Source organism: Oryza brachyantha, chromosome 5 (assembly GCF_000231095.2).
Source record: "Oryza brachyantha chromosome 5, ObraRS2, whole genome shotgun sequence".
NCBI classification, from domain to species: Eukaryota; Viridiplantae; Streptophyta; class Magnoliopsida; order Poales; family Poaceae; genus Oryza; species Oryza brachyantha.
The window spans coordinates 6412077-6437455 of NC_023167.2; the positions used below are offsets into that span (position 1 = coordinate 6412077).

General features: G+C 37.7%; 1 protein-coding gene and 1 long non-coding RNA gene across 3 annotated transcripts; both read left to right on the top strand.

Annotated features, from left to right (window-relative positions):
* The first annotated feature begins 560 nt into the window (after window positions 1-560).
* Window positions 561-19147, top strand: LOC102719492 (probable LRR receptor-like serine/threonine-protein kinase At1g56130). Its single transcript, XM_006655078.3, has 24 exons — window positions 561-770; window positions 937-1123; window positions 13409-13480; window positions 13662-13733; window positions 13817-13888; window positions 14233-14304; window positions 14393-14464; window positions 14545-14616; window positions 14926-14997; window positions 15075-15146; window positions 15225-15299; window positions 15397-15468; window positions 15560-15625; window positions 15719-15784; window positions 15864-15908; window positions 16002-16066; window positions 16151-16536; window positions 16614-16812; window positions 16883-17041; window positions 17124-17242; window positions 17382-17592; window positions 17747-17975; window positions 18061-18211; window positions 18442-19147. The coding sequence occupies exons 1-24, from the start codon at window positions 629-631 to the stop codon at window positions 18778-18780; spliced, it is 3087 nt and encodes a 1028-aa protein (XP_006655141.1). The 5' UTR covers window positions 561-628; the 3' UTR covers window positions 18781-19147.
* Window positions 19148-20778: 1631 nt separating this feature from the next.
* LOC107304248 lies at window positions 20779-24604 on the top strand. 2 transcript variants are annotated; one of them, XR_001550274.2, is made up of 3 exons: window positions 20779-21099; window positions 23087-23183; window positions 24404-24604. It is a non-coding gene; the product is annotated as an uncharacterized LOC107304248 (long non-coding RNA). The 2 variants fall into 2 exon arrangements; XR_001550273.2 differs by having other exon boundaries at window positions 20779-21036; window positions 24404-24603.
* Window positions 24605-25379: the final 775 nt, after the last annotated feature.

The following is a 25379-nucleotide window of genomic DNA, read 5'->3' on the forward strand; positions in this document are numbered from 1 at the left end:
TGCTGCTGGCTACAAATTTATGCTTGCTGGTTTCTCTTTCCTCTCTTATCTTCTCAATATATGTTTATAGCTGGCTTATAATCTGGTATTGTACCTGCTCTAAGCATTTCTCGTAGTATTATTCAAAATTCTTTCCACTTTATCCAATGTACCAACTTATCCTTATACATTAGTTTCATATTTATTAAGAGGAACTATGATTTTTTTCATTAACCTTAATCCCTATGTAAATAGCCCACAATCACTTGTATTTTAGACGTAGACCGTACTTGTCCCTTTAAAACAATATTATGCTGGTACCATTTAATTTTTTTGGTTTGGGACGTTTACACGTTATCCAGTACATACATTCTAGTACCACCTCTCTTTCTTTAACCGTATTTTTATTGAAACAAGTGCTAACGTAATTCCAGCATAAACATATATGATTATACTTTATGCCTGTCCTGTACTGGCTCCCAACTTGTTTATGGTTCGAGAGCACAAGCCAAACAACGATCACACATCTACTTATATATATTTAACAAAGCCAAGGCCGGCGACGACGCGAACTAGCTAGCGTTAAGTACGTGTTTCCAGGTTGCACTTCCACAGCGTGCGTGTGTATGAGCGAGCAAGAGCAAGAGAGATGCGGCGTCGCTCGAGCAGCAGCAGGAGGATCAGCAGCGACCTGCTCGTGTGGGGGGTGGTGCTGATCGCGTGCTCGTCGCCATGGAGGATCCCAGCTGCTCAGGCTCAGCAGCCACCCCCGAAAACTCATCCACTCGAAAGTAAGTAGAGTAGATATCGTCATAATTCGTACAGATTAATTCTTTTGGGTAGTTTTAGTACTCCATATCCAAAGGAGTAGTAATTAACTAGAGGAATTATATATAACTTGGATTCATTTCATAATTAATTAAACGGTTGAGTGTGGTCGAACTGTCGCGCGCGCAGAGGCGGCCCTGAACACGATCCTGGGGAGATGGGGGAAGGCGGCGTCGCCGGTGTGGAACATCAGCGGCGAGCCCTGCAGCGGCCTCGCCGCCGACAAGAGCGACTGGGACAACTACCCCAACATCAACCCCTTCATCAAGTGCGACTGCACCTTCAGCAACAACACCCTCTGCCATATTACCAGACTGTAAGTCTCATTGATTGATTAAGCCACCTCCCTCATCTCTCTTCTCTTTAGTTGCTGGTGTGGTAACGGTGTGCACTATGTGAGTTCGATCGAGGGGCCAAGAAAGGTAATAATTAAAAACACAGGTTTGCTATTTGTCGATCGCTTCAAAACTTTTAATGCATCAATTGGATTTTTTATCCATTAGATTTGCTTGAAGCTTTGTGCTGGTTGCCTACATGCTAATTTGTTTGGTTCTCTTTGTTACCCATTCGATTTTATTCCAACGTATCACGAAATCGATTGATGGATTTAATTTTTTCAAGCGATTGACCTTTAAGGCCCTTGTTCCATACATGAGGACACATGTCGAATTCGAACTTAGTTTTTTTATTTTAAGTAAACAAACAAGTGGAATTGTTTTGTGTGTGTATGTAAAACCAGGATTAAACCGTAATTGGTTGCTTTTCCCACTGTTAGGCATTTACCATTGTGCTACAAACATGTTCATCTTGTTCAGCTGATTAATTTGCCTCCCCTATCTCAGTCACACCTTACTCACCTTTTGGATGGCGCAGATTGCTTTAATATTCATGCTACCGTAGTACCCACTCGCCTTGAGTCATCTCTCGTGCTATCACCGACAACACGCTCCTCCTTGAGCTCGCATGTCGCCCACTAGCCCCTAGTCACCATCGGCACCAAAAGGCACTGCTGGCAAGCCTCGCTTGACTAACCTCTTCCCCCACTCCCTCACCTATACCCAAATCGGTAGTGGTCACATCCCCCTGTGCCCTAATCATTCTCGTATCTATCGCCCTCGCCTATGACGTTGGCTCACTGCCCTCCTCCATCACTATGGCTTTAGTGACGTCACTAACATCTCATTGCCTATCCATGTTCATCGTCCATGGTCATTACTTCAAGTTTGTAGAAACCCCAATCATCTCCATCCCCACTCCTACACGCACATGCTCCCTCCATCAACCAATCATGAAATGATGAAACCAAATTAGATAAGGTCATTGTTGCCATCACCAGAGATTGTCGAGGTCATTGGAGAAAGCGAAAGTCATGAGCACAAATCTTACAGCGAATAGAGAATAAAAAATAGTAACATATCTTTTCAATTTTCTATCAAATGATAGTTAGCAAATCCATATTTTCTACCATGCCAATTGCGTTTATATGCAGGGGCAAACCCACCTATTAGGCAGGATTGGAGTTTGGTCATTGGGTGGGGGGTGGGGGATGGGGGGGGGGGGGGTTAGGGGCTGACCCATCTACGGTCACGTTGTTCCACAACTTCACACCTATCTTCCTATCGATAATTTCAAAACTTGTCATTATTGTAATAGTTTGGACTTAAAATGAATAAAATACAAGCATATTTTTTAATATTATTTTATCAAGTCAGCAATACTTCTATCGATAATAATAATAACATATGTTGAAAGAACCTTTTTGGCTAGAAAATAATAAAAGTTAATTTGCATAATAGAATGAACGATGAATGACACTCGATGTCTTATTTTCCTATAATGAGAAGGAGATCGTTAGAGGGCTTGATTTTATTTTGAAGGGCAAAACTACCGGGTGAACTCCCAGTAGTTTATATATATTATAAAACAAAGCAAATACAAGTGAAAGAAGGAGAAGAAGAAAAAGTTATAGCCTCATCGAAAAAACTATATTGTTTGTAACCAATCAGAAATTGACTGTTTGAGTTTGTCATTCATTCTACACCACATATATATGTAGAAGAATCTCCATTTTGCAAGCCCGCCACCATTCTTAAAGAGAGACAGCCTAGTTTCGAAATGTGCCACCAAGCATGAAAGCAAATTTCCAAGAAACATTTCTTTCCAAATCTCAGCCTTGCTAGAACGAACATCTAAAAGAAACTCCAGAGAGGTGTTCCAATGCACTCCAAGTTTATGCCAACATCTTCTACTGAACGGACACTGAAAAAAATAAGTGAATCATTGTCTCCCTTTGTTGCAAAGTACAAAGAACATATGTGAGATTAGCATTTTGCGGTGCACTTTTTCCTGCCCAACATATCTTTTGTATTTAGTCTGTCACAGAGAAGAAGCCATATAAATACTTTGATTTTCATCACACATTTAGTCTTCCATATCCACTTGAATGGTCCTTGGGGCTTTAGTGTTGAGAAGTTTAATTTATAGAAATCTTTAGAGGTGAAAATCTTCTTGCCCCATATGAAGGTCCAGCAATCCCCAAGCTGGTCTATCAGAGTTAGGTTATTCATTTCCTGTTTGAGTTGCAAGAATTCCACGTATGCTTCATGGTTTAATGGTAGATGAAAACAATCTTCCAAAGGTTTTGCATCAACAACTGCTAGAGAATCTCCCCTGGTAAGAGTACATGTATACAGACTTGGGTATTTGGTACTTCGAATTTGATCATTCTATAAATCATCCTAGAATAAAACCGTTGATCCAGATTGAACCTACACTGCGCTATACCACCAAAGAGATCTGAAAGATTGATTATATGCTTCCACTAGAAAAATCCCTTGTTAACAATTTGATGAGAGGCCTTGGTTCGATAATAAGAATTCCAAATCAATTTAACCCATGGTAGATCAGCCCCTTGATAGAACTTTGGTAAATGTTTAAGAAGGAAGACAATATTTTGCAGTCTTGATTTTGATAAAGATAAAGAAAGATTTCAAGCAATATGTGATCCGTGAATAGATTTCTCAAGCCTTCTAAATAACATTGATATGCTTCTCCTATCATACCTAGACATGTTTAGTGCACATACAAAACATTTATTAGCCGACTCTATTAATCATCACGTATGTAAATTTGATGACATGAAGAAAAAAGGAGGAATGAGAGAGAAAAGCCGTCATCATGCATCACAACAGCTATGAGTCGACTTTTAGCATTTATTAAAGAAAAAAATTTTGTATGAGGGTGGATAAAATGAAAGTAATGTAATAGGAAAAATATTTTGTTCTATTAATAAAAAGACTATATCTGACTCTATCTTTTCACGTACTATTATAAAAAAAGTTTTTGTTGCTGACGTGGATTAGACAAGAGTCGACGGTGGGCTCTATCTTTGAACATGTCCTTGCTAATTTATTAGTGATATATGTCTTCTTATATACTAATCCTAATTTCTAAATGTGGTTGATTGCTTTACTATTACTTATGTTTCATAAATTAACTTTTTTGTAAATTGATTATTACATATTTTTTATGTCTACTGAATTACATATGTGCAAAGATTATTGTTTTTTAACTAAGATTTTACAATCTTAGATGTGGTTTTCATGATTAATTAACATATTTCTTTTGTATACAATTGTAATATAAATATGATATAGTTTATCTACCCCATGTTGCGTCCGCCATAGCCTATGTATACTAAGGATGCGTTTGGTTTATGGTCAAGCAAGGATAGGATATGGTCATCCATGTCTTGAGAGATATGGTCATTTACTTTTTTTTTGTTTGGTTGGCAAGTAGGATTAGCTAATTTTTTGTTTGGTTGAAGGGATAAGTAGTGGATATGTCGAGTCAGTTTTTTTGTTTGATAAGATGGATACTTGTTATTATCACCTTTGGTGAGAATACCCCAAAACACCGTCAAAATACCAATCAGGCACAATAACAATATTTTTCTCTTAAAAGCAATCTGAGTTTATCAATTCTAATAGTATGTAACGAAAAGAGATCAAAATGAAGTAAAAAATCATATAGTACAAGAAAGAAAAAAAAAAGGAAAAAACATAGTATTAACATGCCCAATCGTGCTCATCGTCGTCAAAGCCGGTCGCCGCCCCTGCAACGCTCCCGCGCCCACGCCGCCCCAGTCCGAGCGCGGCCGCGGCTCACGCGCCGGCTGCCGCCCCTGCTCTCGCGCCCGCGCCGAGCGCAGCTCTAGCTCGCTCGAGGATGGCTGTGGCTCCCGTGCTGGCTGCCGCCCCACCTCGCTCGATCTGGCCGCCGCCCCCGCTCACGTGCCCGCGCCGCTCCACCTCGCTCGACGCCGACCACCACGCCTGCTCCCGGGCCCGCGCCACCCCTGGTCGCTCGACCTCGGCCGCGGCTCCCGCGACGGCCGCCGCGCCCGCTCCGCCGCCGGCCGCCGGCCCGACTCGCTCGCCGTCGGCCGCCGCCCTCGCTCTCGCGCCTCTGCTTGCTCGTTCTATCCAGTCTCGCACCGGAGAGTGACGCGAACGAGGCCCGTGCTCGCTTCGCCCGGGTGGGCGGCTGCATCCGGGCAATTTGGCTGGAGCTCTCTGTCTCCAGCATGAATATTCTCTATTGGACCATCATATCCTTCTTTCGACCAACAATCGAACACACGGACCACCATATCTTTCTTTCGTCCAACAACCAAACACACCTAAAAATCGGACGGTCAAACCATATCCACCCATATCCTGCCATCCAAATACACCCTAAAACTCTACAAAAAGTTGATAAAAAATAACTTATCATATGTACTTCCTCCTTCCAAAAACATTTATAGTATTTCAATATTATATAAAATATAAAAATTTTTGATACTACTAAATAGTACTACTTGACATTATTAATCACTTCACATTTACAATTCTTCTATTTTTGTTTCGGTCTACGCTCTTACCATCATCAATTGATCATTTAATAAAGGGCATCATACTATTTCCTTCAAAACCTTAATTCCTATCGACGATCTAGAAATATTTATACTTTTGATGAAACTAGCATTACTAAGTACATTAAGATATTAATTAATACATGCAATATGATACTTTCTCCGTTCTAAATAGACTTATTTTTTGATTTTTGTGTCTACAATTTGACCATTTGTCTTGTTTAAAAAATTTATAAAAAAAATTAGTCACGTATAAAGTATCATTTATCTAACAATAATAGAAATATTAACCGTAAAAATATTTAAATAAGATGAAGAGTTAAAACCTAAAAGTGAGTAGAAGCATTATCTGAAAGTCAATTAATTAATAAAATACTGCTTGTACATGCATGGAAATGTGTGACGTAGGTTCTGGAATCTATTGTCAAACAAGATGCTTCTTCTCAAATCTATGCTGCAAGCACATTCAGAATCATTCGGAATGATTGTAAGAGCTCAGAATCTGTATATACACGAGCTGGCGAGTTTTACCGAGGTGGTGTTTATATTGAGAAAATTTTTAGGAGAAGTGACATGTTAAATGTTTGACCGGATGTCGGAAGGGGTTTTTGGACACGAATGAAAAATGAATTTCACGGCTAGCCTAGAAAACTGCAAGACGAATCTTTTGAGCCTAATTAATCCATCATTAGCACATGTTGGTTACTATAGCACTTATAGCTAATCATGTACTAATTAGGCTCAAAAGATTCGTCTCAAGATTTCTTCTATAATTATGCAATTAGTTTTTTGGTTCATCTATGTTTAATGCTTTATTTAGGTGTCAAAATTTGATGTGATGTTTTTAGAAAAAAAAATTTGAGAACTAAACAAGGCCTAAGTCGATGTCGTTTAATTTCTCGCTGCATACATGTCACTCTGTCGGACATACGCCCGGACGAAACGACTAAAATGTCCTGCAATTAACGGTTAAATTTACTGCCATGTAACTGTAACCGGACACAAGGGATGAGATCCGTATTATCTAAAATTCTACGGTATTACTCACCGACGTGTGGACTCAATAGCATACACGATCCGTATTTCAGTCAGCAGTATCGTTTCTATAACAAGACAGTTAACTAAGATCCTGTTTGGATTCAAAACAGTCTATGCGAAAAGTCTCTCTTCTTTCAAACATGAGAAATTTTTTTAAAACTTTTTCCTAGAAATCCCTCAAAAATTAGTACGTAGTCCCTTGGAAGGGACTTTTTATTTCTCTTTCCACGTATTGCCCCTCTTCTCTCCCGTCTGCCGCCTGCCCGCCCGCTTGCCCGATGGCGCCGCCCCCGCCCCGCTCGCCGACCGGCGTCGCCCCCGCCCCTGCCCGCTCGCCAGCCGACGCCGCCCCACCCCCACCCGTTGGCCGCCCAGCCCCGCCCCCTCTTCTATCCCTCTTCTCCCCACTCTTCTCAAGGGTACTATAGTATTTGTACCCTGTAGTAAGACATTTTTAGTGCTCTTCCTAAATAGGAGGGACTATAAAAGGGTCCTAGGGAGTAGGGACTACTTAAAAAAAGCTCAAAGACTACTAAAAGTTTGTGAATCCAAACATGCCGTAAAAAACGGAAGTAGCTACGTGAAATCTAGTATAATCTCTAGTTTTGTGCGTGCCGACAGTTTTGTCAGCAGTTGTAAAAAAAACACTAGTGGAGAATGTAATATGCATGACATTTGTTTATCGTTATGGAAGAAACAAAATTCATCATTAATAAACTTTTGTAACGAATTTATGACGAAATTCGTTTTGTCTTAGAAGTGGCGTCACAGAAGTTTCCTTGTGATGAAATAGTGTGTTTCGTCATAGAACTTCTTATTCTATGACAAACCTCGTTCGTCTTTGAATTTTCTTACCGATGTCATAGAATTTCTTTACAGCAAGCCAATAACTGCCACATGCGAGTGATGTGGCAAGTGGCAAGCCACGTGGAAGACAAGTGGCACAATACAACTGATCCACATGTTTATATGTGATTGAGCCATGTGGCAATGTGTGAAAGTGCCACCTGATAAACCAATAATCGCTACGTGTTTTTATCCTGTTCTGCCACATCACATAATTAACATCGCATAGTTAATGACGTCATCCATCTCACATTAATACATTAATATCAGGCTGGTCCAATTTTATTATATATATTTGCATTAGCATCAAAATAACATGCCAAATATAGACCAACATACAAAATTTATCCACCAATATACAAAATTTATCCACCAATTTATTACAGCAAATATTTATCCACCAATTTTCCAAAAATGGACTGGCTGACCCACATTGCCGGACAGCCCATCGCCGCTGCATGTCGTTGCAACACTGCCAGAAACCGTCGCTGCTAGATGTCGTTGCCGTCAGCTGCCGTACACCGTCGACACCGCACGCCTTCGTTGCAAGGGAGAGGGCCAGAGGCAGCGGATCCAACCCTCTCCACGTCGCCGGCACATGCCGTCGCCGCCGCACGCTAGATCCGTGAGGGAGAGGGCCAGAGGCGGCGGATCCGGCCCTCCCCGCGGCGCACTGCATGCCGTCGCCGCCGCACGCCATTGCCGTGAGGGAGACGGTCGGAGGAGGTGGATCCGGTCGTCCCCCCGTTGCCGCCGCTAGATCTGCCGGTCCACGCCGGATCCGCCACACTCGCGCTCGGAGAGGGGGAGGAGGATGCCGCCGTGCCGAAGAGGGGGAGGAGCCGGCCGGCGCCGTGCCAAAGAGGGGGAGCAGCAGGCTGGCGCCGGGGAGTGAGTGAGAGGAGAAGAGAGGGAGAAGGAGAGGGAGAGGAGAGTGAGAGGGTGGCTCGGCTGCAGGGAGGAGGAGGGCTGGAGAGAAGAGTGAGAGAGTGGCTCGGCTAGGAGATGGTGGCGGCGGCTGGGCAGGAGGAGAGGAAAGAGGGGGGAGTGGGGGGTTAGGGTTAGGGTTTGTATGGTCTTTTATATCATTGGAGTACAATTTGAGCCGTTGGATTTGGATGGATGGCTAGAAATTGTTGGGCCAATTGGGCTAATATGTGCCTTATTTTATTTCATCTTTGAGTAACATTTTTTTCTTTTTTCGTTTTATTGCACCACTATGAAGTGATACGAAAAAATAATTATCTTCTATACACCGATCAATTTTTTGTATGTAATATACTACTTATAAATTGTCCAGTACAAGTTTCAAGAATTTTCGAACTGATTTACTATTTTCTATATGTTTAATGAATTTCTACATGATTACCCAATTAATTCAAAATTGAACCACGTGTGCATTTTATAAGATAAAAAAATTATAAAAAATATATTTGGGCTCATCTGTTGCATTCTAGCCTATATCTTAGAGATAGATGAAATAATAAACTATCTTCAAGAGACAATTCAAACTTTTGTCTCTAAATTATCACATAATAATTATAATAATATCTATATTTCGTTGGAAAATTCTATAAATTGACACAACACTATATTTTTGGGTCATAAGCTTGCCATAAAGAAATTACATGGTTTTAATAAAGTGTGAATATACATTGGTCACGAATGGATACATTTGTCTTGAGTTATAAAAAACTATGTCAGAGATGTATCCACTGGTGAACAATGTATGGTCCCACTTTATTAAAACCATTTGAGTTTTTTACGGAAAGCTTATGGGCCAAAAATATGTTGTCATGCCAGTTTGTAGAATTTTTTGACCAAATTTATATATTATTGTAATTATTATGTAGTAATTTAGGGATAGAAAATTGAATTGTCCCTAGAATATAATTTAATTTTTCATCCTTGTTCTGGACATGAGATATAATGAAGCATATGAGAATAAATATTATTTTTCTGAAATTTTTGGCGTCTTACTCGATGCACACGTAGTTCAATTTTGAATTAATTTCGATAACCACGTAGAAATTCAATTAACATGTAAAAAATAGTAAATTAGCTCCAAAATTCTTGAAACTTCTACAAGACAACCTACACATAGTTCATTACACATGAAAAATATATTGATGTTTGTAAGATAAATATTTTTGTGTGTTACTTCATAATGGTACAATAAAATTAAAAAGAAAACAAGATACATGTTAAAGATCATATGTTTAAACTTCTATGCACTTTAAATTTAGACATAATCTTTATGTTTAACATAAGAATGGAGAATATGAACTGAAATTAGCAATTATTATGTAACATGTATATTTCTATTCTATACTTAGGTGGCAGAAAACAAGCTATATAATAAAGATCCAATGAATAGAAATTAACATAAAATAATTCAATTAAATGAAAGATCATGATTTTACAAAAAATCATAAAAAAACCATTAAATTTGGAGTTATTACAAGTGAGAAATACCAATTACAAATTTTAATTCCAAATTAAAAAGAGAAAATTGAACCATGCATGTGTTCTTCATCTCAATCCACATGGCAAAGCAATAGTAACATGCTTTGTCGGTGATGAATTTTCATGTTCTATGATGTTGTTTAAAACTTTCTGTCAAAGATATTGGTACGAACTACCGTCGCAGGTGATCCATGACGAAATAGAAAATTTCGTCATATACATTACTTATTCAATGACAAAAATATGTATCGTCATGAGAAAAACGTCGTAGACGGGCTATTTTCTACTAGTAAAAAGTTTTCCATCAAGTGACGACGAAGTACTGACCAACTCAATACACTCTCCTTTTAATTTAATATAATTCCTATCATTCCATGAATAATTACACGACATTTAACATTTACCTAAATAAATAGATATTTTTCTTTATTAAATTACCTTTTAAGACTATCTATACATGTTATCTCGGTGTTTTTAAACTGAATATTAAAAAATACTTAATAGTCAAAGATTTAAAATTTTGATCATACTTTTATCCAAAATGACATGAATTAGGAAACAACTGGACTTGCACACACCATAGAGATCGAAAAAACTCTCACACCATAGTATCTGTTGAGTGTCTGTCAGCTCTGCTGTCATTGCAACCTAATCCATATATATATGAAAGAATATGTCGCAAACAATTTTTCACCACCAACCAATAAAAAAATATCACAAATTAATATACTGTTGATCATGATGTTGTCACGAACATACAACATACAAGTCCGTGATGGCTGAGCAGCACATATATTTATTCAATCCAGTTGTCTTTATACGTGGTGTCGATACCAGCTTTAAAAAAACAGACCGTATTTGGTACACCTTTATGAAATAACAAAAAAAAAAGCCTAAGTACTTCTAGATTATTCAGCAAAGATTAAGGTTATCAACATAATAATTTGTTGCCCCTTAATAAATAAGTAACGTGAGTGTCTGATGATAGGTGGAGGTATCATGGAAATAAATTAATTTAAATATGAGTGATTAGTAAGACATTTAGTACTGTAAACTGGACTAGAAATGCTTGAACACCAGGAAAAGAGTTATACCGATTTGAGCAGGCCTGCTAGCATGGCTGACAAATTACAAAGAAGAGTGCGGAAGCAAAGAGGAAAGGAACTGCACCTTGGCTGTATTTTATGTAGACTATTTCTGGTGTTGTGCGCGTATACTTTGTAAACTGTTAAACGGTATAATTTTCTTGTAAAATTGTTTCTATATAAAAGTTTACTATATCATATTCATATTTTTAAAGTATATTTTTAATTTTGTAGTAGTTAATTTCATTGTTTATATCATAAAATAGGTATAAAAAGAATTACCTAAGTATTTTTGGATTACTCAGCAGAGATTAAGGTTAACAAGATAATAATTTATGCCCTTTAATAAATAGGTAACGGGACTGTGTGATGATAGGTGGAGGTACCATGGAAATAAATTAATTTAGGGTTAACTAGATTCATGCCATTATAAATTTGCTAGTTTTGAAAACATGTCATTACTCTTCGACTAATTGTAAAAATGTATTATAATTTTAGAACTATTTTAGATATACCATTTTAGACTAAATTGCTCTTTGTATATACCAAGACCACAGTGAACAACAAAAAGGGGCAATATAGTCCAATTTTTTTTAAAAAAATATACCGAAAGGGTATGAAGTGGTATATTTTAAATAGTTTTGTAATTATAATGACATCCTTACAGTTAGTCGAATAGTAATATTATATTTTAAAACTATCAAATTTATAATGGCATGGATCTAATTAACCCATTAATTTAAATATCAGTGATAATTAACCCATTAATTTAAATATCAGTGATTATTAAGACATGTAGTACTGTAAATTATGCTATAAATGCTTGAACACCACGAAAAGAGTTGTAGCACGGATGCGTGTGGAGTGAAGGAGTTGACTAGGCTGACAAAATAGAAATAATAGTACGGAAACAAACTGCGCCTTGCTGCATTCTTTTAGGCAGATTTTTTTCCGCATATGTTTTCTAAACTATAAAACGATATATTTTTTACAAAAATATTTCTATGCAAAAGTTGACTAAGTAGATTGTCAACTCTTTAATAGCTAATTTCATTGTTTATGTGTAAAATAGGTATAAATAAATTAAATAATATTTCATCTTAATACAGCGTAATGTTACGGTACCTTTTACTTCCGGTGGCACTCGCATAGTAAAATTTATATTTAACTATATATGTTTATAAGTATATTAAATATTTCATTCCAAACTTTGGTAAGATATATTTATCAATTTATCTATTTTAAAAGATATAAACAATTTTATTCTATAGTTATATATTTTAGTGCTAATTTTACTTTTATAGGATTTTTACTACATATACTATCGATGTAATATAATAAAATCCAAAACAAAACGATGGACGACTTCGTCATTCATGAGTACCCTAAAAAAAATGAAAGAACACAGCCGAACAGTAACCTAGCTTAATGGCATCCTCACCATCCACGAATTCTGAGAGCATCCAGCAGCCGGTGAGGATGGAGGAAGCTTGTTGGCCTCCGACATTATTTGACGGCGACAAGACAGGTTCATTTTTTACCGAGGAGTTGAGCGCCGTGCTGGGCTCGCTGGACCCGCTGGGCCAGGACCACCAAAAAAAAAATAATCCAATATATATATAAAGAATAATAAATTGAAGAAAAAACGTTCTTAATAATGGTGATTTTTTAAGATTTTATAGATGTACTGTATTTTTGGCATGATATATTTACGGTATTTAAAACGAAAATTGCAATGCGTACGATCAAGTTGTACGACTTACATACAATTAAATTGATCAACGGCTACATGCCTTTAGTCGTACCTATATCAGCACTGATTTAAAAGCTATATAAGTTGGATCATCTAAACATAAGACACTAAATACGCAACTGACGGCAACATAATCAACTTACACTTCTTGCATGAAGGAAAACAAACACCACCTGATTGGATGACCATTCCTACTGTAATGCAAACATATCTGTGTTAGATAACAGAGGGAGGAACAACAGACTGATTGGATGACCATTCCAATCAGCAATTTTGTTTCACAATAACTACCAACATTTCGCTCTTTTATTTCCACGTTTATGGTTGCACATCAAAGTTTCCTAGGCATTATCTGTTTTCGGGTGAAGTGGACTGATTTTTCACGTTCTTGGGGCAAACTAAATGATTTGTGAACTAGGACGAAAATTGAATGGTCTGAAGCAGGAAAGGTATGGAATTATTTCATTTACTTATCAATATTACTTTTTCTTTTCGCAGGAGGGTAATAAATTTGGGCGTTGTCGGTCAAATACCTTCGGAGCTGCAGAATTTCACATATATGCTGGACCTGTATGGTATCTGTGCCTTGTCATCTTAATCCTGATTATCAATGTTGTGCAGAAAATACAAATTCAACTCATTGCTTTAGGTTCTGAACTGTCTATTTCCTGGTGAAAACCAGCAAATAAGTAGTCAGGCATGGAAGATTTTTGTGTGGGCTAACAGACATGATGTTTCTGTGTTGTTTCAGGAACCTGGGTTCTAATTACTTGACTGGTCCCCTGCCATCATTCTTTGGAAAGTTTACTTCCATGAAACATTTGTAGGAGCTATTCATCAAGTTCTTGATTCATGTAGTGTCCATTGATTGGTGTTTTGTGTTAACTAATTTTTCATCTTTTAAAGGGCTTTACCTTTCAATCTACTGTCTGGACCACTTCCAAAGGAACTTGGAAACCTCACCAATCTACTTTCGTTGTAAGAAATCTTGTTTTTCATGGCAGATCAGACTTAAAGCATATACTTGTGCCAGCCTGAACTAAAAATAGCTATTCTAGAAGTAATTAATCGCATGACTTCTTAACTACATATTTACAGAAAAAAAAACTCATAAGTCTACGTTGTTAGGTTTGTCAGCTTATCTTGCCCATTCAAGTGATATTTGACTTGTTCTAAAACTAATCTGATGAAGGCTTAAAAAATCTATAATGGTGAAATATTGTATAGGTCATAGGGATCATGAGGGAAAACTATGCCCCTTTTCCAGCTATCAGCTGAACAAAAGTTAATTTATAATCATGTTTTATTTTATTTTGATTCAGGGGCATTAGCTTTAACAATTTTACTGGCCAACTTCCTGAAGAACTAGGCAACATGACCAATCTTCAGCAGATGTAAGATACACCTTTTCTAGCTATTGCTATCTGAAAAACAACTGTAGTGTTGAATGAACATGACAATATTTCATTCTTTTAATGACAGGTACATCGATAGTTCTGGATTCAGTGGTCCGTTCCCTTTGACATTCTCAAAACTCGATAACCTGAAGATCTTGTACAGTCAACAACAGAGCCTCAGCTGTTATGTTCATCATGTTTTCATGCTAAATACTGAACATTTTGATATGCTTGCAGGAGGGCATCAGATAATGAGTTCACAGGGAAAATACCTGATAATTTGGGAAGCATGTCTAATTTGGCAGATATGTAAGATTAGATATATTAACTTGTTAACATATAATTATGTGTATCTCTTAGAAAGAATAACTGGAATTGTTCGAAATAAATTTTCTGCATATGTTCTTTCCATTTGAACTTAGTCAATAGAATTTTTGGTCATTCAGTCCTCGCTCAACAATAATGCTCCCATCTGCCTGGCATTAAAATAGTCCGTATGGCATGTGAATACAAAGAACTTGGATAGAAATATGTTGATAAATGGAGCTTTTATACTTTTCTATAAAAATAGACCTGGAATATGGGTTCTTTTTACTCTCTCAAAGTATGAACTTGTAGGGCTTTCCAAGGAAATTCTTTTGAAGGGCCAATCCCAGCAAGTTTCTCTAATCTAACCAAGTTAACAAATTTGTAAGTACATTTTGTTGGCGCAATTGATTCCTTCGATCAAGCTTGATAACTGATTTGTAAGAAATACAAATGAGCAGACGGATTGGCGATATTGTAAATGGGATCTCTCCATTGGCCTTTATCAGTAATCTCACATCTTTGACCAACCTGTATGTGATACTTTTAGGTATAGACCTTAGGTATTGACAAAATTTCAAAGTTACTGATAGTGGAATTTCTTGTTACAGGATATTAAGGAACTGCAAGATATCTGGAAACATTGCAGAAGTAGATTTTTCAAAGCTTGCATCTTTAATGCTGCTGTAAGTTTTCACTCTCCAGCTTGATACAATTCTCTTGTGTTGTCATTTCTTCAGATTGTGAAGCATTTCTCTAAGTAAAATTTGTCCCTAATCACAGGGACTTGAGCTTTAACAATATCACTGGCCAAATTCCTCAAACCATCCTGAATCTGGGAAATCTTACATTTGTGTAAGAAGTTTGTTCATTACTTCAATTATGTTTACAAAAACACCTGCTAAGCTAGCTCATCATTGTGTTCCATCATGTTGTAATATATCAGGTTTCTTGGGAGCAATAGCCTTACAGGAAGTTTGCCAGATGCTATAAGCCCTTCTTTGAAAACAGTGTATGTCAAACTACCAATATAGGACTATAGCTCAAATTATTTTCATGATACAATGTACTAACTTCTTATGTAAAATTTTTGGACTGTTTGTAGAGACGTTTCCTACAACCAGCTCACTGGAAGCTTGCCTTCATGGGCTACCCATAACAACTTGGAACTGTAAGAATAAAATTCTGAAATTTGTTTTGACAAGTAATAAAACTTTACATTATATTTCTAATAATTCATTTTGTAAAAGGAATTTGGTGGCAAACAATTTTGTACTCGGTAACACCGACCTCAGGTACTTATGACATTTAGTTATTCTTCTCCAAGACTTTAACCCTTAAAAGAATGTTGCTCACAACTTTTAGTTTTTGATTAAAATTGTCCACAGCACTTTACCTTCAGGACTAAACTGCCTGCAGCAAGACACTCCTTGTTTCCGTGATTCTCCACAATGTATTTTTTGACCTCATCATCTACCATAGTAGCTACCATGAACTTAGAAATTTGAATAATTGATTTTGCAAATCTTAAATCCAGACTACTCCTTTGCGGTTGACTGCGGCAGTAATACATCGACTAGAGGCTTAGATGGCACTAACTATGAAGCAGATGCTACAAACCTTGGGGCTGCATCATATTATGTCACTGACCAAACAAGATGGGGTGTCAGCAATGTTGGAAACTACTTTCTATCTACAAATGGTTTGAACATAATATCTAGTCCCCAGAATCAGAAGTTTCAGAATTCTGTTGATTCCAAACTGTTTGAAACTGCAAGGATGTCAGCATCATCAGTGAGGTACTATGGTCTTGGACTTGAGAATGGAAATTACACTGTTCTGCTTCAGTTTGCAGAGCTTGCTTATCCGGACTCGCAGACGTGGCAAAGCTTAGGAAGGAGAGTTTTTGACATATATATCCAGGTAAAAAATGAATGCATTAGCAATTGTTTACTCGATTTTTTTATTGTTTGTCTGAAAATACTGTTGAATTTTCGTAGGGCGATCTGAAAGAAAAGAATTTTGATATCAGGAAGACAGCAGGTGGAAAATCTTTTACTGCAGTTAATAGGAGTTATACAACAATAGTGTCAAAAAATTTCCTTGAAATCCATCTCTTCTGGGCTGGTAAGGGCACAACTGCCATACCTACTCAAGGTTACTATGGCCCGATGATCTCAGCATTAAGCGTCACACCAAGTAAGAACATACATTTGTTATCTTCAACATGGATTATATTGGCTTCTAATTAGTATCAATTGTTTTGTAGATTTTACTCCAACTGTTCGAAATGGTGTACCAAAAAGAAAAAGTAAAGCAGGCACAATTGCAGGAATAACGATTGGTGCATCAGTTTTAGGATTAATAGCCTTATTTGGAATATTTATGTTCGTAAAGAAGCGCAGAAGGATGGCACAACAGCAAGAAGGTAGTATTTACTTTTATAGTTATTCAGTATAATTTTTTTTAGATGATCTATTATTTCTCATCTGTCCATGAAAAACAAGCAGAACTGTACAACCTTGTTGGACAACCAGATGTCTTCAGTAACGCTGAACTCAAGCTAGCTACCGACAACTTCAATTATCAAAATATTATTGGGGAAGGTGGATACGGGCCAGTGTATAAGGTTGCCTATTTCGCATGATTAATCTTGCCAAAATTGAACTGAACATTTAACTCGTTTTGGCTTTAGTCAAGATTTTGGCAAATTTTTTGTCCTTGTTCAAAATATGCATGTAACTTTATAACGGTTCATCCTTCGACAGGGTAAACTACTTGATGGAAGAGTTATAGCAGTGAAACAACTTTCTGAATCATCTCATCAGGGGAAAACTCAATTTGTGACAGAGGTTGCAACAATTTCTGCCGTGCAACACAGGAATCTTGTTAAATTGCACGGATGCTGCATTGACAGTAAAACACCCTTGTTAGTTTATGAGTACCTTGAAAATGGAAGCCTAGATCGAGCAATCTTTGGTGAGTTCACTTATGCAATTGTCAACATGGTAGTGAATTTGCTCGATTTCACCAAAAAAAGTTCCTTGTTTCACGAACGCTTGAGAGTTTCATTTCTACATTTCACCATCATGAACATTTTTTTATGATAATTGAGCTGTCTTTTCTTGCACAGGACATAGCTTAAAACTAGATTGGGCAATGCGTTTTGACATCATCTTAGGCATAGCAAGAGGCCTAACATATCTTCATGAGGAGTCAAGTGTGCGAATTGTGCACAGGGACATCAAAGCCAGCAATATTCTACTTGATACTGACTTTACCCCAAAGATCTCTGACTTCGGACTTGCCAAACTCTATGATGAGAAGAAAACTCATGTGAGCACGAGAATAGCAGGGACATTGTAAGAACATTTCAATGCTTATCCTTTGCAAGTGTAATATATGTCAATACCGATGCTAATATTGACTTGTCTTATCTTTGTCAAGGGGCTATCTCGCTCCTGAGTATGCCATGAGAGGCCATTTGTCAGAGAAGGCTGATGTTTTTGCATTCGGAGTGCTCATGATGGAGATGATTGCCGGTCGATCGAACACGAACAATACCCTAGAGGAAAGCAAGATATTTCTATTGGAGTGGGTAAGCTGATCAATTATCTTTCCATTCGAGAAACATTTGTTCATTCATATCTGTTATCTTACACCCCTGCCTTTTGGCGGTTGCTTATGCTTATCAGCCAAAATTTAAATTTCCAAACAAAAATATTGATTCAAAAGTTGTTTTTCGTTTGCAAATGTGTCATCTGGCTTTTTTCTCAAAAGCAAAAAGACGAGATTCTTATGCTCACTGAACCTACCATTTTTTCGTAGGCTTGGGGCCTGTATGAAATGGGGCAAGCTCTAGGAGTGGTCGATCCAAGTCTCAAGGAGTTCAACAAGGATGAAGCTTTCAGAGTCATTCGTGTTGCACTTCTCTGCACACAGGGCTCACCACACCAGCGGCCCCCAATGTCGAAGGTCATGGCGATGCTGACCGGCGATGTTGATGTGGGTGAGGTGGTGACGAAGCCAAGCTACATCACCGAGTGGCAGCTCAGGGATGGCGGCACCAGCAGCTACACCAGCAGCAGCTATGCAGGATCCAGCAACACTGAGTTCAGCAGGTTGAAGGAGACGACGATCAACAAAACTAACCTCGAGGGAAGGTGATGAACTGATGCATAATTTCAAGTCAAGTTTTCTGTAGATGATTAACCTTGGTTTGGAGTGACAGGTGTTGGGGCACTATGTGTGTTCATCCGTAGTTGTGTGTGCGTTGATGTGAGTAAGAGGAAATAGTAGAACTGCTTTGAATAATTTTGTCATGAATTTACAAGCTGTACTGCTATAATTTTAAAAGGGTGAGTTAATATGGTGTATTGCTGTCTTGTAAATGAACATGTTCAGCAACATTTGTTAGCTATAGAACTACTTGATGGGTACAAATGCTTTCCACATGAAGGTGCCAAGGGTATATGTGTGCTTCATGGGCATTTTTAGTGTTTTCCCATCTTTTGAACACAATATATATGTTGGTCCTAGGTCAATAGATTAAATGGTTCAATCCCCATTTCATTCTCTTGCAAATGCCTTCTAACTTTCAAAGCACTCTCACATATGGAACAAAGTCGTCTGTATGAACTAATTCCTTTCTCATTTTGGTCGTCAACTTCGAAACACCTCGGTGCTACACAGGGGCGAAGCTAGAGCAAAATAGACGCCTGATTTTTTTATCTACACACGCATATATAATTCTATAACCAAAATATAATAAATAAATAGGTATCCTTGACTATAAATATAACATCTCTAAATGATGGCAATATAAAGAAAAGTGCGTTAAAAAGTTAGAAATTATGTACCACATCAGAGAAACCGACTAATAAGGGGCATAATATTGATAAATGCTATGTGTCAAACATGGATTATATATCTCCAAATATGATTTCACAAATCATATAAAAAAATCATTCCAAATATGATGTCATCATCTTCATTCCTCCATGCGACATTGGCCTAAAAGAGAGATAAATATAGTTAAATTCTCAATAAAGAATAAGTTATTCAATGATTTGACATAAATATAATATATGATCAAGAGGTTGGCAAGCCCATTCTCCAAGTTCTTTCTTATAGCCTTGTCTTTTTTGGTTGGGATGGTAATCATCGATTTCTTTTTTCTTTTCTTAGGCCAGGATCATATTCTATTGTCTCTTCCCAATTGCCATCATCTAGTTGGCAGGATGACCTTTTGATGTTATTGATACTATCAGGTGCTTTTCTTTTCAAAAATTTCTCCATTGCAATTTGCAAAGCAATCTGTTTCAATTTCCATTATTTAGAGGCATAGAGCAGATAAAATATAGTCTCCATTGTTTGTACAGAAACTAAAAAAACATAACTAATAAACTACAAAATATCAATGAATAAAGAGCAGTTCGAGAGTAAATTAAACAAGATTGTGAGAGAATAGCTCACCCTAGTTCTGTAGACTGTAGTTCCCTAGTTGTTGTTCAGCTGTTGGGCGTTGGCTGTTGCTGGCTGCCTGTAGGCTTGCTGCCTTGGCGGTGATGGACTGATCACTGATGGGAGGCATCAAGGCGAAGGCGACACTGCCGCATAGAGGCAAACAGGCAGTCAGGCAAGGAATCGGAGATGAGACATGAGAGAGAGATGGCGGGCACTCGAGCAGGTGGCCGGCCGTGATGGGTTGCGCGCCTGCGCCTCTCTGGGCAGGAGACTGCAGCACACCGACGCCGACGCGCCGTGATGGGCTGCGAGCAGTGTCGGCCGTCTGCCGTGGATTGGCAAGGTGCAAGGGCGGACGAGAACGAGCTGATCAACCAGACCAGTGGCGGACTGCAGGCGCCGGACACGGAGTGAGCGAAGCCAAAACGACGAAGACAAACAAAATGATGATGCCATCCAACCACGCCTATGGGGAAACGATGAGTTTTCTTTCTGAAATTATGCCCGTAGTGGCTTCTATTTGGGCTGGGTGCCTCTTTTTAAGCTGGGGTGGTGAAAATATGAGGGTAATAAGTCAGCCTGCAAGTGGGGCGGGTCGGCCCCAAAATTTGGCACCAAGAGGTTCTCGGGCCGGCCCATTAATTTTCTAGGGTAGAGTGAGGCCAGATCCGTTTACCGTTAGGGTATAGTGAGCACAGGCGGAGCCGAGGTAGGCTGCGGCCGGTCCGGGCTCGGCGGACATCGGTGGCGGAAGACTGCAGTGGCGCAGGCACTGTGCGGCGGCGAGTGTGGTTGCGGCCGGTCCGTGCTCGGTGGACAGCGGCGGCGGACGGCTGCGGCTGGTCCGTGCTCCGACGTGGTCGCCTTCTCATCGTCGAAGGTGGAGGGCGAGCCGCGTGCTGAGGAGTCGCTGTGGCGGCTGGCGGAGCTGGACTCGCTGCTGGCCCCTTCCGCCGGGTCCGTAACCCCTTCCACGAGCCCTGTGTCTACTCTGTGTTTCTGCATCAACACCGATTCAAGGTCTCATCTCGGTGACAATAATTGATGTCAACTGAAAAGCTTTAGCTGTTAACATTTAGAATGCTTACAACTGTAGTTCTTCTTCTAGATCTGGAATGCTTGCCTGCATGCTATGCGTTGCTGATTAGAACAAATGCTTGCCTGCATGCTAGTGGCACCACGATTGTACCTTTTGACACTTGAAGTCTGAACTCTGAAGGGCAGCAAAGATCTTTAGTGAAGATCGATCAGTACTACACCAAAAAAGAATACTCCAAATACATTCTGAAGATCAGTATACTCGCTAAAGAAGTAATGGATTTCTAAAATCGCGCACCATTGCTAAAACATACTGTAATTTGTTCTGTTCTCTTCTTATTCGAGTTATAGAAAAATCCAGAAGTAAATCCAGATTGGGTTCAGAAGTAAATACGATGTATGTTCAGAAGTAAAGATTGTATCAAGTTGTCTTTTTTTTTTCTCATCAACTGTAACAATTTTTATACACTTCAAATTGTTACTTGGAAAGTACTCTTTAGCCTCAATAAAATCTTCATATATGTTATATCTCATTAGTTCATTTGAATACTCCAGATGCTATAAATGTTTTGTGTTCTTTGTTTTTTTTAGGTGCTGAAAAAAGATTGGTGATGATCTTGGAAAGTGACTTGATATTCCTCTTTAAATGCTCTCTCTCTATATACACGCGTCTTTTTTTGTGGTACTGTGAGCATTTGTTTGAACTGGGCAGTACATGCCATTTTGATTTTGTTTGAACTCATGAGATACATATACATCATTTGCTGACAGTCTGACACAACCCCAGCTAATGCAGCTACTGAATTTTATTTGATTTGAACGCTTTAGATATGCATGTCAATTCAATGCAATGATATTGGAATGCCATGCAATGATACAACGGTTAAGATTTTATTTGAGCGGTACGTGCCGTGCCGTGCAGTGCACAAGGTTCCAATTGGGCCGGTCCGGTTCCAACTGGTCCGGCCACAGTCCCTAAAAAGAGGGGCAAGCCACAAACCACTAGGTAAATGGGCCAGAGGGTATAGAATACAGGTTGGCCCGCCCTGGCCCTCTTGCAGGCTGAGTAATAAGTAATTTGGAATCCCGGTCTTGGCACCTGAGAATCCTCGGGCCCACAGGGCTCCGCCCCTAGTGCCACCCCTAATCTTTCGTACAAGAAGGCAAACATCTCGACCTTCATATATGTTGGTTATTATGCGGAACTGTTGCATCTCCTCCTACAACAGATACACACAACCAAACCCTAGCTAACACGTGTATTGATTGTTGTAGATCAAGTATGTTTTTGATAGAGTGATGATCGTAAGAAAAAAAAAGGATAGTCAAAATGTGATATAAATTGTGAACAAAAGGAACAAGGGGAACGTGGTGTCCATAACATGGATACACATAACCAATGCTAAATAAGTATGTTGTTATATAACTTGATTAATGAGGACGGTATGTAGCAGAACTTATTGAGAAAAAATATTTAAAGAACCGAACAATTACGCAAGTTGTGAGGAAACCTGAAGACTCACTTCTAGTCAGGGCTTATGAAAGTCAAAGAATATCTTATGTTTGGGGTATTGGTAAGTTCATTATGGAAAATAAATTAGATTCTTGGAGAGTAAGTGGATCAGAAACAGTTTCTTTAGATACATATATCCATTTCTCTATAACATTGTTTCTAGAAAAAATGCATTTGTTCCAAGTGTTATGGTGTCAGTTTCACTCAATGTTTCTATTGAAAGAGTGTTTCTATGTTAAAATCTTTTTAACTTGGATAAATTGGTTGCTCAAATTACACAAATCAATGTGAATGAACTAAAAGATATGTATAGACGTAATCTCCATCAAAATGGTCAATTCTTTGTTCATTCAATATATGTAGCTTCAATCAAAATTGATACATATAGATGAATAAGTTCTTGTGGAATCCTAAATTTCCTCATAAACTAAATACCATTTTGTGGTATCTATTCAGGTGAGTAATCTTAACAAAAGATAACTCAACATGAAAGGACTGGGATGGAAGAAAAAGATGTTAGTCTATTCAACGCTTATTCTTCCATTGTCATTTTGTAAGTTTTCTCTGAAAAGTTATTTATGTTTCATTTGGTCTTGAACCCTCAAGGAGTATATATCACATTTATAGGAATTGGCTTATGGGTAGTGAGTCAAAAACAATGAAGCTTATTAGTAGGAGCATTTGACATATGTTGTATTTTGCCAAATTTGGATAGACATTTACAAATAGGATTGCATAAGTTGTACTTTCTCATCATGTGCTGGAATGTTTAAGTCTTTTTATGAAAAATATGTTTTTGGCAAACAAATGAGAGTCAGTTTTAGTATTGCTGCTCACGAAAATAAAGGAATTATTGGTTATATTTTTTCATCATTTTTTGGAGCAAGTGTAAGTTCATTGTATTGGTGGATGTAAGTACTTTATAACATTCATGGATGTTTTTTTAAGTTTGGGTTTATTACTTGAAGTATAAAGATGAATCTCTTGTAGTGTTTGACAAGTGGAAAAATTTTGGTGGAAAATTATACTGGTGAAAAAAATAATGTAGCTTAGAATTTATGATGGATTGGAATTTTGTTGTGGTCAATTTGATAATCATTGTGCTAATGATGATAGTTCAAGACACTTGACTTTTCTGTGTGCTCGATAAAAAATGGTGTGGCTGCATATGAATCGGACACTTCTATAAAGAACTCGTTGTATGCTTTGAATGTACGTAGGCTTATGTAATAAGATTGTTTCGTGGGTTAAAACTATTGGTACAACTTGTAATTTGGTCAACCATTATACAAATTCAGCTATCAATTTATAGATTCCAAAAGAACTTTGGTCCGATAAACTAGTTGATTATTCTAATCTAAGAATATTTGGTTGCCCTGCTTATGCTTAAGCTCATGCTAGCGTGGGAAGTTAGATTCTAGAGTGAGAAAATGCATATTTGTTGGTTATAACTGTAGTGTCAAAGGATATCATTTATAATTCTTATGCTCACAAATTATCATTAGTCTAATGTCACTTTTAATAAATATTGATTCTGATTATTCAGTTCTTTTACTAGACAACAATGTGCATATTTGTCATCTTCAAAAAATAATGATCAATGTCTGGCTCAAGATAGTACTAAAACAAATGTTTGGTAACCTATTTGATACAGTGACAAGTACGATATGCCTTATTATGCTTTTCTTGCTGTACATAATGTTAATAATATAGTTGACCCTTCCTTTTATTTTGAAGCTATCTGATATGAAATTTCTTACAAGTGGTTGACAGCTATAAATGAAGAGATGGAAAGCCTTCGTTCAAATCCCACATGAATTTGACCAAGCTTCCAATAGGTGAAAAGCCATTAAAGTGCAAATGGCTTTATAAGAAGAATGAATGTACTTAAAGTTCAACTTTCAAGTTGGAAAACCCCTTTAGTAGTGAAATATTTTAACCAAGAGAAATGATATTAACTTCAATAAAGTGTTTACTCTCATTGTACACTAGTATTTCATTTTGGTGATACTTGCTTTTGTTACTTTGTTTGACTTGGAATTGGAATAACTATGTTAAAACTACTTTTTTAAATGAAGATTTAGAAAAAAAAACATTATGGCATGACCAAAAGGTTTTGTTACTTCTGAAAAAGAACATTTAGTTTGTTATTTGAAGAAGTCTATTTATGGTTTGAAAACAAGCTCATAAACAGTGGTATAAAATGTATTATTCTTTTATGATTTCACAACAATGTTCACGCAACAATTATGATAGTTGTATGTCAAACAATTTTTCAATGTGTCTCTGGTCTATTTTTTGTTTTATGTCAATGATATAACCTTTGTTTGTCATGACAAGTCATTGATTAATTGCTGAAGCACCAACTTATTGATAGTTGATGCATTTGATATGAAAAATCTTGGTCGTATGAAAAAATTTCTTGGTATGCAAATGCAACGTGACAAAATGCTAGTAAGCTATTTTTGTTTCAAAAAATTCTCATTGAGAACATATTTAATATATTTTATCTTGCCAATTGTAAAACTATTTTTACAACTTTTGCTTCACATTTTAAATCATTTTTAGGTCAGACCAGGTCCCATGTTCCCTATGCCAGTGCTGTTGGTAATCTCATGAACCTATGATTATGCACTGACCAAATGCAATTAGTACGATTAGCAAATTTTTATGCATAATAATTGTAAGAGAACATTGAAATTGTGTTAAGTGGATTCTTCGCTATTTGAAAGGCTCTTCTAATTTATTG

Coding starts and splice junctions, on each gene's coding strand:
- LOC102719492 (XM_006655078.3), top strand. CDS start 629: ATGCGGCGTCGCTCGAGCAGCAGCAGGAGGATCAGCAGCGACCTGCTC. Junction 771..936: donor GAAAACTCATCCACTCGAAA/GTAAGTAGAGTA, acceptor TCGCGCGCGCAG/AGGCGGCCCTGAACACGATC. Junction 17,976..18,060: donor ACGAGAATAGCAGGGACATT/GTAAGAACATTT, acceptor ATCTTTGTCAAG/GGGCTATCTCGCTCCTGAGT.